This window comes from Muntiacus reevesi, chromosome 4 (assembly GCF_963930625.1).
Source record: "Muntiacus reevesi chromosome 4, mMunRee1.1, whole genome shotgun sequence".
Taxonomy (NCBI): domain Eukaryota; kingdom Metazoa; phylum Chordata; class Mammalia; order Artiodactyla; family Cervidae; genus Muntiacus; species Muntiacus reevesi.
Window position 1 is genome coordinate 141,956,703 of NC_089252.1, and position 12,224 is coordinate 141,968,926.

Here is a 12,224-nt window from a genome sequence, read left to right on the forward strand (position 1 = left end):
AGCATCTGCCTCTAAGGAGATCTCAAAGAAAACAAGTCTTCCCAGTGTCTGGGGGAATTAGAGTGCTCCACAGAGGCCAGGCAAGAGATTAGGTCAATTGATAAAGAGCTCGGGACATACCAGAAAGTAGATAAATCAGAAGTTTCCACCAGCATATTCTCTACTGAGTCCAGCATTCGGGAGTGAAAGACAATGAGGTTCATCACCTTGGCTAAGTCTGGGTTCTCATACAAGTGCAGGGGAGCCTTAGCCACACTGGTATATGCCTATGGTTGGAGATGGGAAAAGGGGGGAGAAAAACAAGATAAATGAAAAAGACTCCCCAGTCTTGGAACTACAGTTTGACTGGGATTTGTCCCGTCTAATCAGCAGTTTTTATTCCATATAGCAGAGCTTTGGAGTTAAAAAGAGGAGGAAGGGGAGCTTCCTGGTGGTTCAGTGACTCAGTGTTAACGAAGTCATCTGCCAATACAGAAGACACAGGTTTGATGTCTGGTCTGGGCAGATCCCACATGCCGCACATGGAACAACTAAGCCCATGCGCCACAATTATTGAGCCTGTGCTCTAGAGCCTGAGAACCACAACTACTGAAGCCCACATGCCCAGGAACCCGTGCTCTGCAACAAGCGAAGCCACTGCAGTGAGAAGCCCACGCACCACAACTAGAGAAAAACCCATCCAGTAATGAAGATCCAACACAGCCAAAAAATAAAATAAATAAAATTCTAAAAAAGAGAGGGAGGGGATTGTGAGGGAGGGAAAACCTTGAGAATGGGGGACCATTAGCAGAAACAGACCTACCTGTAGACGGAACCAGTCCAGTCTCAATCCAGAAAATTCAAATTTCTCTCCATTATCAACTGCAAGAAATACAGAAGTTTAAAAGGAAACAATAAAACAGCACCTCTATCCAATTGCATGGAATGGTAGGTTCTCTTCAAAGTCATCTTGGCTACTCCCTGGCTCAAGAGACCCATATTTCTAGAGAAAAAAAAAAATGCTCGCCTTCACTCTTTCTCCCCCACTTCCCTCCAGTTACCTTGTTTGAGATTCAGAGAGGAGAGAGTACTGACGAATGAGGACATTATGATGGACTCCTCCTCAGGACATACAGACAGGTTCTAAAAGAGAAGGTGGAGTCAGGGGGGCATAAGTTCCACCAGGAGAGAAACGAGGCCCACAGGGTTTGGCCAGTGTATGAAGGCAGAAGGAACTGCCACGTGTCATAAACAAACAAACAAACCAAAAAGAGGCAAGCAAAGCATGGCGGGAACACCCTGAGTTCAATGCTAACATCCAACTGCCTTTATTTTCTCTCCTGTTAGCATCACTTGGGAGGAAAATTACTAAGATAATTAGTTCTTTTTTTTTAAATTTTAACAAATGTAAAGGAGGAAATTGGGCTTTTGACACACAATCTACAGAGCATGAAATTCAGTCAAGGTGACCCCCAGAGAAAAATGACCAGGGCTAACCCCCAAATTTCCCAAGTATCATCAATTAAACGTACTTGAATGATGTCACTGAGCACAAGGGCATCAAATCTGGCCAGGTACTGAAGGTGGTACTGCTGAATCACCCTGATGTGTCTTCGGACCAGAGCCCTAACCTCCTCCAACAGGAAAAGCAGTTCTGCAATGCTCCTACAAAGTCGAGCATGAGAACAGAGAGCACTGTGAGACTGAAAACATGACCTGAGACAAAGACAGTGACAACGGGGCAGAAACTGAGAACCCCCGAGGTCATCCAATGCACCGCTCCCCGTCCCTTTTCCCAGTCCATCTAAAGTCGAGATTCGTAACCATGCCAAGAACTAACGAGTCAACGTAGTCCTCAGGCGTCTTCGTCTTGGTGACATTTTCTGTGTGACGAACCAGCCAAGTGACTTCATCACGAATGAAGGACAGGGCCATGAAAGCAAAAAGGGCCTATGGAGGGGACAGAGACTATGAGAATTTTCAACTTTAGAAATAAATTTCAAAGCACAGAGAAAACTGTCATGAAAATGTGCTTATAGATACAACTGTGTAGCCATACCGACAATAGTGTCCAACATTAAACACAGAGACCCACCAAAAAAGCATCCTACAAGAATCAGACCTCTACATACATTGACATTAGCTCACAATACCACCTTATCAAATTAAATTTTAGAAATATTTACTAGGTCAATACCAACTTATCAAATTAAATTTTAGAAATATTTACTAGGTCAATACCAACTTATCAAATTAAATTTTAGAAATATTTACTAGGCATTTATGTGGTTTAAAAAAAAGCAAGCTGTCTTTAATTAGCTCACACTCAAATAGAGGATAAGACAAGTACACAAATAACTATAACATATGATACTATATGATAGTGCCCAAAAGAGAGATACAACAAGTTTTAGGGTACTCCAAGAAGATTCAAGGGAACCACCATATACACACACAAACAGAACAAAAAACTTAGAAATGCAAAAACTCAGGAATGCCAAATCATGTTTCCCTTCCTCTCTTTCTCTTGCCTTGGGACCCAGTAGTCCTGGTTCATCGGTTAACACAGTCTCCATCTCCTTCACAGCTATTCGCAGAAACTGGCGCCGTTGAGAGTGAAACTGGCCACTGAGGAAAGAAAGCAGAAGCTAGAGAATATTGCCCCTCCTACCCTCAAAAATCCTCCAAATGCAGAGCAGAAGAGATCTACCTTTAGGAAGGGATGTCAGCCAGGAGGAAGGTCAAGGCCACAGTTAGACTCAGTAAGGAAAAACAAGACCCTCTGGGGCAACAGCGAGTTCTTGGGTTGAGACAATAAATCTGTACAGAAATAGGGGTGGCTTGGGTGACAGCAAAGGTCAGGAGAGATACCCACTCCATCCCCTCTGGAAGAGCTCATTCTTTGACTTTACCTGTTTGCAATTGCATGTTCCTTGCTTTCCTTTATGTCAGCCACTCTCTTGCCATACCTGAGAATTGACACAAGTACAAAAGGGTTGGCCACACCTCCGGTTAGAGTCCTCATCCCACCATCCCAGTCCTCGGAGATTCCAAACTACAGTCTGCAGGAAGCATGGACAGCGCTCACATTCAGAATCTTTCTAAACACTACTTTCAACCCCAGCCTACTAATAAGAGACTCATGTCACTTCAGTTCAGTCAGTTCAGTTGCTCAGTTGTGTCCGACTCTTTGCGACTCCATGAACCGCAGCACACCAGGCCTCCCTGTCCATCACCAACTCCCATAGTTCACCCAAACCCATGTCCATTGAGTCACTGATGCCATCCAACCATCTCATCCTCTGTTGTCCCCTTCTCCTCCTGCCCTCAATCTTTCCCAGCATCAGGGTCTTTTCAAATGAGTCAGCTCTTCGCATCAGGTGGCCAAAGTATTGGAGTTTCAGCTTCAACATCAGTCATTCCAATGAACACCCAGGACTGATCTCCTTTAGGATGGACTGGTTGGATCTCCTTGCAGTCCAAGGGACTCTCAAGAGTCTTCTCCAACACCACAGTTCAAAAGCATCAATTCTTCTCACTCAGCTTTCTTTATAGTCCAATTCTCACATCCATACATGACTACTGGAAAAACTATAGCCTTGACTAGACGGACCTTTGCTGGCAAAGTAATGCCTCTGCTTTTTAATATGCTGTCTAGGTTGGTCATAACTTTCCTTCCAAGGAGTAAGCGTCTTTTAATTTCATGGCTGCAATCACCATCTGCAGTGATTTTGGAGCCCAAAAAAATAGTTAGCCACTGTTTCCACTGTTTCCCCATCTATTTGCCATGAAGTGATGGGACCGGATGCCATGGTCTTAGTTTTCTGAATGTTAAGCTTTAAGCCAACTTTTTCACTCTCCTCTTTCACTTTCATCAAGAGGCTCTTTAGTTCTTCTTCACTTTCTGCCATAAGGGTGGTGTCATCTGCATATCTGAGGTTCTTGATATTTCTTCTGGCAATCTTGATTCCAGCTTGTGCTTCATCCAGCCCAGTGTTTCTCATGATGTACTCTGCATATAAGTTAAATAAGCAGGGTGACAATATACAGGCTTGACGTATTCCTTTTCCTATTTGGAACCAATCTGTTGTTCCATGTCCAGTTCTAACTGTTGCTTCCTGACCTGCATACAGGTTTCTCAAGAGGCAGGTCAGGTCTGGTATTCCCATCTCCTTCAGAATTTTCCACAGTTTATTGTGATCCACACAGTCAAAGGCTTTGGCATAGTCATGTCACTTAGAGGTTATCTAGTTCTCATCATTATTTTGCTGATGAAGAAAATATACCTAGGAAAGGAAAATGGCTTGCCCGAAGTCACATAGGGTTTTAATGAGGAAGTTGAGAATACATTTCTTATCCTCTGCTCCTGCCTTGACACCTTCAGGCCAAAGGATCCTTCCAGGTTTGAAGGCAATACAAAGAAGCAGTGCATCAACATGACACAGGCCCTGCTCTCAAGTAAAAGCAGTTATTCCCGCTGGGTCCCCTTCCCACCTCCTCTTAGACTTTAACTTCATCAATTATCCTTTTGTCACCGTAATCCCCCACTCTCCCCACTGGTTTATTCTCTTCTTCCAACGTGCCTCCCTAAGAATTAGGACCCTCAACTGACCCTGACCATCTACTGAACTCTGCCCATTCCCCTTATACCACCAATCTCCTCCAGAGACACCTTTATTCTTTTTCACCTCACCTTTCACTGACCCTTGAAGCCCATTTGACCTCAGACAATAAACAAATTGCTTTCTCTAAGGTCACCATCAACTTCTGAATCACCAAATTCAATGGCCTTTTCATTGTTCTTTGTTTATCGGCAATATCTGACTCTCTTGACCATATCTCTTTTTCTCTACTAGTGACCCATGCTCCAATGTCCCACGTCACTTTAGGCTCTGTGCCCTCTATGTCCCTTAGATCTGTCTTCTCTTGTCCTGCATCTATTGCCACCATGTTAGTTGAATTTATAATCTTTCATTTCTCTTCTCCAGACCACCTCATTATTGAGCTTAGCACAGAATCAAAGAAAGGTAGAGTAGGAAATTATATTAATCAAATCAGGATTCAACTCCACAGCATTCCTGGTGGGCAGCTGTTTCATCCTCTACCTGGTATGATGAAAAGCAAGAGGATTAAGAGTCAAAAAAATCTGGAATGATTTCCTAATTCCATCTCCTATTAACCGAGTGACATTGAGACTGAGCCTCCATTTTCTCATTTGTAAAAGAAGATATTGGGATTTCCCTGGCAGTCTAGTGGTCAAGACTTTGTCCTTCTACTGCAGAGTCTAGGTGCAGTTTCAATCCCTGGTCAGGGAACTAAGATCTCATATACTGTGCAGCATGGCCAGAAAAAAAGAAGGAAAATATTAATATATACGCCTGAGTATAAGTAACATGAAGATCAAATTAGATCATTTATGTCAAAGAATTCCCTAAACAATAAATCTTACATGTTACTGTTGTTCTTAACGATGGGAAACTAAATACCCTTCAAACATCCCTTCCATTCCCTAGAAGCAGGAATTATTAGAAAGTTTTTCTGCATATCAGTATCAATTTACCTTCTGTAACTTCTAATTATTAATCTTAGATTTATTCTCTCAAATCTTGCAATGAATTTTTAATGATAATACTCACTTGTTGAAAGTATGAGGAATAATTATTCTCATAGACTGTTGATAATATATCTATTTGGAGGACAATTTGGCAACAGCTATTAAAATTTGAAATATGCACATCCTTTAACCCAGCAAATCCACTTCTAAGAATTTACCCTATAGAAATGTTCACAAAGATACATGTCTAATGAGTATCACAAAGATACTTATCACAACAGTATTTGTAAAGGCTTTTTAAAAAGTGGGGGAGGGGTACAGTTCAAATGTCCATCAATAATGGATTGGACTAATAAATTATGTTACAACCACATAAGGAAATACTATTTGACTCTTGAATAAGTGTCTATAGACTTATATGCAAAGATATACAAAATACAGTAAGTTTTAAAAAAAAAAACTTCACAATATAGAATGTAGATCCATTGCTTTTTATCAATTGCTTATATAAGGCTAAAAATAAACACACCCCTCTACATGTTCATACATATACACAAGCATCTAGAGGACATGCACCAGAATATTTGGGGACGTGAGATTGTAGTCAACTTCCTCTTGGTATTTTTTACATTTCTGGTGTTGGTTTTGTAACTACAAAGATAATAAAGGTATTTGACCCCTTCCTTAATCCCTTACCTCCTTCTCATTATAACCCTGTATCTATTCTTCCCTTCAAGGTCAAACTTCTTAAAAGAGTTACTTACTAAATTTCTTATCTCTTATTTGGTCCTAAACTCACTGCAATCCAGGTTTTGACCTCAATACTCAATTGAAGTTATCCATATGCAGGTCAGGAAGCAACAGAGAACTGGACATGAAATAACAGACTGGTTCCAAATAGGAAAAGGAGTACGTCAAGCCTGTATATTGTCACCCTGCTTATTTAACTTATATGCAGAGTTCATCATGAGAAACGCTGGGCTGGATGAAGCACAAGCTGGAATCAAGATTGCCAGAAGAAATATCAAGAACCTCAGATATGCAGATGACACCACCCTTATGGCAGAAAGTGAAGAAGAACTACAGCCTCTTGAAAGTGAAAGAGGAGAGTGAAAAAGTTGGCTTGAAACTCAACACTCAAAAAACTAAGATCATGGCATCTGGTCCTATCACTTCATGCCAAATAGATGGGGAAACAATGGAAACAGTGACAGACTTTATTTTGGGGGGCTCCAAAATCACTGCAGATGGTGATTGCAGCCATGAAATCAAAAGATGGTTCTTCCTTGGAAGGAAAGTTATGACCAGCCTAGACAGCATATTAAAAAGCAGAGACATTACTTTGCCAACAAACATCCATCTAGACAAGCCTATGGTTTTTCTAGTAGCCATGTATGGATGTGAGAGTTGGACTATAAAGAAAGCTGAGCACCCAAGAATTGATGCTTTTGAACTGTGGTGTTGGAGGATACTCTTGAGATTCCCTTGGACTGCAGGAGATTCAACCAGTCCACCCTAAAGGAAATCAGTCCTGAATATTCATTGAAAGGATTGATGCTGAAGCTGAAACTCCAATATTTTGGCCACCTGATGAGAAGAGCCAACTCATTGGAAAAGATCCTGATGCTGGGAAAGATTGAAGGCGGGAGTAGAAGGGGATGACAGAGGATGAGATGATTGGATGGCATCACCGACGCAATGGACATGAGTTTGAGTAGGCTTCAGGAGTTGGTGATGGACAGGGAGGCCTGGCATACTGCAGTTCATGAGGTTGCAAAGAGTGGGACATGACTGAGTGACTGAACTGAACTGAACTGAACTGAACAAGAAGGGGACTAAGATCATCTTTACAAACAAATTAAATAAATATTTTCCAATCCTCATTCTATGTGACCTCTCAGTACTGTCAAACACAGATAACTAGTCCTTTCTTCTTGACATATCTTCTTCCCTTGTCTCTGTTATTCCTTTCACTGATTTCTCTGCCTCTGCTGGCCCTTACATTTCAATGTCTCAGAGGTTCTATCCCAGTCTTTTCTCACTTCACACATTCTCTGTGAGTAATCTCACCTACTCCCATGGCTTTGATCACCATTTTGCCAAACTTAATCTGAATCCAAATCTCTCTCCTAAATTCCACAACCAAAAGATAAAAGGTCTAACATACATCTATCTTCAATGTTCTACAAATACTTCAAATTCAAACTGCTCAAAACTGAATTCACGATTTTTTCCCACAAACCAGCTTTTTGTTTTGTTTGTTTGTTTTTTAATACTCTTTATTTTCCATATTACCTAAAGTGAAAGATTCTGGGAATAGTATGGCAAAAACCACTACAATATTGTAAAGTATTTAGCCTCCAACTAATAAAAATAAATGGAAAAAATATATAGAGATGGAGCCCAGCCAAGTACAGGGTCCTATGGAATATTCACAAACTAGCTTTTATCATGTTCTCTACCTTAAGGAATGCCAAGTATCCATTCCAGAAACCTTAACTTCATCCTCAGTTTCTCCCAATTCACTTCATCAATCTCTGCCTCTAGTTTTTTTCCATCTGACCTCTTTTCTTCCCTGCAGTCAGAGTGACTTTTTCTAAAATGTAAATATGATTGTGTCACTGCCCTGTTTAAAAATCATTCAATGACTCCTTATTCCTTTTAGAATAGGCTCAAATAGAATAGATGGCAGGGCATCCAAGGCCCCAACTTACCTCTCCAAGTTTGTCTTGACAACTTCTTCATTTCTGTAACCAGAGCTACATGAATTTCTTAGAAAATGCTATGCTCCCTCTTGCCTCAAAACCTTGACAGTTTCTCTGCCTAAAGTATCTTTCTCTGCCTTAAGCAACTTCTCTGCCTCTCCATCCATGCCCCCACGACGCCTACACACACACACACACACACACACACACACATCATTTGTTTAATTCTTCAGGTCTGTCTCCAGGTTTTGCTGCTCCTCCAAGGCCAATTTAAAGCAGTTTGTGTTTATACATTATAATCCCTTATTATATCACAACAGTTTATCTATTTTTCACTAATTTGCAAGCTCTTTGAGAGCAGAGATTCTGTCTTTGTTTAAAAAGCACACAGATTGCATTACAACATACCAAGCACTTTTCTACATGCTTTATAAATAGTTACTCTTTCATTCCTCCTAACAACCCTAGGAGGCAGGTCATAGGGAAGTATTATCATTATTTATAGATAAATTGAGGCCTGGCATAGAGAAGTTAAGTAACTTGCCCAAGATCACATAGTCAATCAGTGGCAGAGCTGGAATTCAGAGTCAGGTAATCTGGTTTCAGGGTCCATGATCTTAACCTCTATACTATCTTATTAGTTACTCTATCGAGAGAAGTACTTAGTAAATAGTATATATTCAATAAATATTTCTTTGATAATTAGAACTATTCCTGAATACCTATATTCAGGACACTCATGGAGACTAGAAAAGGATGTTAGGAGGGGCTAAAAATCCCCAAAGAAGATTAACTTGGCTCTCAGGTCTCACCCTTTCAAACTGCTAAACAGGTCCTCAGTGACTTTGTGCACCTGGAGCACATCCTCCCGGATGAGGGTGATGTACAGGGAGCCCTGCAGACACAGCTTCCACAGTTTCTGGCAGTCGGCATTGGAGTTGAGGCACCCGTGACAAAGAAGAAACCCAACTGCAGGTGGGTAAAATAGTGCAAAGGAAGACTTTTAGGACTAGATCTCCATGTAACATGCTGCTAGGTCTAGTCCCACCTCAACCCACAAAAAACTTACTGACAATCCAACGCTCCATCACTTCCACAGACAGGTACTCACAGGCCATCTACGAGAAGGGAGGCAGAGATGGTTTAACAGCTATTTAACTTGGTCTAAAGACTACGGCGGTCAAGACAAGGGCAATCGAGCTAGAATCTGAGTATCAAACACAACTCTTATTTTACCAGACTGGATCAGGATACTTTGATAAGTCAATACCTGGGAAAACATGCCTATAATGGAGGTGAGGCACTAGAAGTGGATTGAGGGGAAAATATATTTGATGGGGGAAAAGGAACTTAGGCTAGAAGTCAGGACAAATAAATGGTTTGACATAACTTCTCTTCAATAGTTCAGGAGAGTAATACTCAAAATCTTATGATTTCCCCCTCCCTTGGATTCTTTCACCATGTAAGATATAAATCACTTGTCTGGTGCTTCTCATACATCTTATACCATCAGTTCTATTTTTATGACCCCATGGCGTATCTTCCTACTAGACGATAAATTCTTTTCATCAAGGACCTTGAGCCAATAGTAACTGAATAAAAACATTTGCTAATTAATTGATATCTATGCTCAAGTTCCTGCTGGGCTAAATAAGTGCCTAATGACTCAGTTTCATCCATTCATTCATTCTGTGACTATTTATTAACTTCCTTCTATGGGCAGGCACTTCCTAATCCTGATCCAAAAAAAGCTTCAACCTAACCATGATTTTTTTTAGCCACATAAGGTGATCAACACAGAGGCATATCCTAGCAGAGGGCTAAAGCACTCTTAGGGCTTATATTTCTTGAAAATAAGAAGCCTCTACAGAAATGGCCTTGGAAAGAGCATGCTTCCACTGACGAGGAAAAGAGAACTCACTGTGTCTGAATTAGCAGGGTTAATCATGGCTGAGGCCGTGCCAATAAGACTCAGAAGCTGGACACTGCGCCACTGCTCAGCCCCTTGGTTCCTTCGGACAAAGAGGCAGTACAAAGAGAGGAGGGCTTCACTCACAGCCTGTGAGGGAAAACAAATGAATCCTTAAAGTCAATGATGGGTACAACCTACTTCTGCCTGAGAAATTCTCCGATCTCTCAAGAAACTTGCCTTTGTGTGAGGCCCAAACTCCTCTGTCAGCTTCTTCAGAGGGTGGTCATACTCCAAGACCATCTGACCCAGACGGGCAAAACTGGAGTCACTTGAAGAAAGCATAGGGAAAATGCTTACAGCCCTCCATTAACCATGATGTAAACTCTCATGTTTGCATATAGGTTAAAAGTGTGTACATAAGCTGGTATTCTCTACCACCTGCAAAGATACTAAACTGTAAGTTACATATAAAGATAACCCACCCTAGGCCCAGGAATACTAAGACAGAATCACATGATTTGGGGCTGGCCCATGAAAGTTTCTTCCTTACAAGCAACTGAAATAGGGTTGAACACATGATAGGTACTCTATAAATTCGTGTTGATTAGTTATTGCTGGACTCAAATCTGTATACAGACCTAAAGGATATATATACACACACACACACATTCAAAGCAAATGTAAGTTATGTGCCTAGGTACTCATGTAGGCACGTAGGACTTTACATCATACATAGAACAATGTTCAACAGCCCACTCTGATCTCTCTGGTCTTCACTTTTTTCAGCCCTTAAATGCTTTTATCTGCACTAACAGAAAGGCAAAGAATTGTACATAATCTAAAATCCATTTATATTTGGCTTCAAATGTATTATCATACATTACTTACCTCTAAAGGCTTTAACTTTACTAATATTATTCCTACTAATATTAAAAAATGTTTTCTTTGCTTTCTGCAATAACCTCAGCCCAGGATTAAAAATTCATTAGAGATAATGTAGACTGGATAGCCCACTAGCAGATATTCAAGACTTAACCATATGTAGATGTGCACGTCTTAGTGTATGCCCTTATAAGTATTCTAAATTGTTTTATTTTGCCTGTGTCGTCATGTAGATTATAGATTCTCACATGAGAAAGCATGCCATCTACTTCCTTTGTATCCACTTTTACCTCATAGCACCATGTATGAGAGTCATCATCTTGTATACATCTCCTTAACTCACCTGTGTCCATGCAGCATCTCATGGGCACAGTTGAACATGCCAATGAGTACCCGTCGATCCTCAATCCGTGACAGAAGCAAAATAACTGAGGTGTAAGTCACTATCAAGTCCAAGTAACTCCGAGTGAAGTCAAAGTTGAGATTCTACAAGGAAAATACATAGAAACCCAAGAATGGCAAGGCCTATTAAACTCGATTTCCCCAATCATTCTGGACAGTGCTAACCAGACTCTGGAAAGGTTTGTTTGTTTATTTATTTATTTATGTATTTATGCGTGTATTTATTTATTTATTTATGAAAGGTCTATTTAGAAGAAGAAATTGGGGACTTCCCTTGTGGCCCAGTGGCTAAGACTGAGCTCCCAGTGCAGGGGGTCTGAGTTCGATCCCTGGTCAGGGAACTAGATCCCACATGCCACAACTAAGACCTGGTACAGTCAAATAAATAAATACATATATTAGAAAAAAAGAAGAAGAAGAAATTGACAAGACTGCAAATTCAGAAGAAAATTGGAACAAGTTCAGGGGCTTAAAGCGAACTCAAGATATAAGGAGGCCAGGAAATTAGAGCTGGCCTAATTAGGTGTTGGATGAGGTAGAATAACAACAATTTTACGTGAATTTTGTATTAAAAAAATCACAATGTTGATCTGCTTAACATGTAAATGCACTTTAACGTCCACATTTTTACAGAAGTATAGTCCTGAATTAACAGCCATTCATTCATTATACAGTATATACTATTTTATAGTCCTGGGGGAACAGCCATTCCTCTAGTCCCATCTCACCCCACACTGTCCCAACACAGACCATTTCCATGGCTCTGGGATAGAAGAGAATTGCAAAGAAT

At 40.7% G+C, this 12,224-nt stretch overlaps 1 protein-coding gene across 1 annotated transcript in view; it reads right to left on the bottom strand.

Annotated features, from left to right (window-relative positions):
- NCKAP1L (NCK associated protein 1 like) overlaps positions 1–12,224 on the bottom strand; it is a 50,974-nt gene that overhangs the window by 27,410 nt on the left and 11,340 nt on the right. The window contains exons 5-16 of the mRNA XM_065935496.1: positions 11,376–11,518; positions 10,388–10,478; positions 10,160–10,297; positions 9,308–9,356; positions 9,051–9,207; positions 2,892–2,948; positions 2,511–2,607; positions 1,820–1,929; positions 1,512–1,644; positions 1,041–1,122; positions 803–861; positions 121–266 (exon numbers count right to left, since the gene is read on the bottom strand). Coding sequence (XP_065791568.1) covers positions 121–266; positions 803–861; positions 1,041–1,122; positions 1,512–1,644; positions 1,820–1,929; positions 2,511–2,607; positions 2,892–2,948; positions 9,051–9,207; positions 9,308–9,356; positions 10,160–10,297; positions 10,388–10,478; positions 11,376–11,518 — 1,262 coding nt within the window. The remainder of the gene's footprint in view (positions 1–120; positions 267–802; positions 862–1,040; positions 1,123–1,511; positions 1,645–1,819; positions 1,930–2,510; positions 2,608–2,891; positions 2,949–9,050; positions 9,208–9,307; positions 9,357–10,159; positions 10,298–10,387; positions 10,479–11,375; positions 11,519–12,224) is intronic.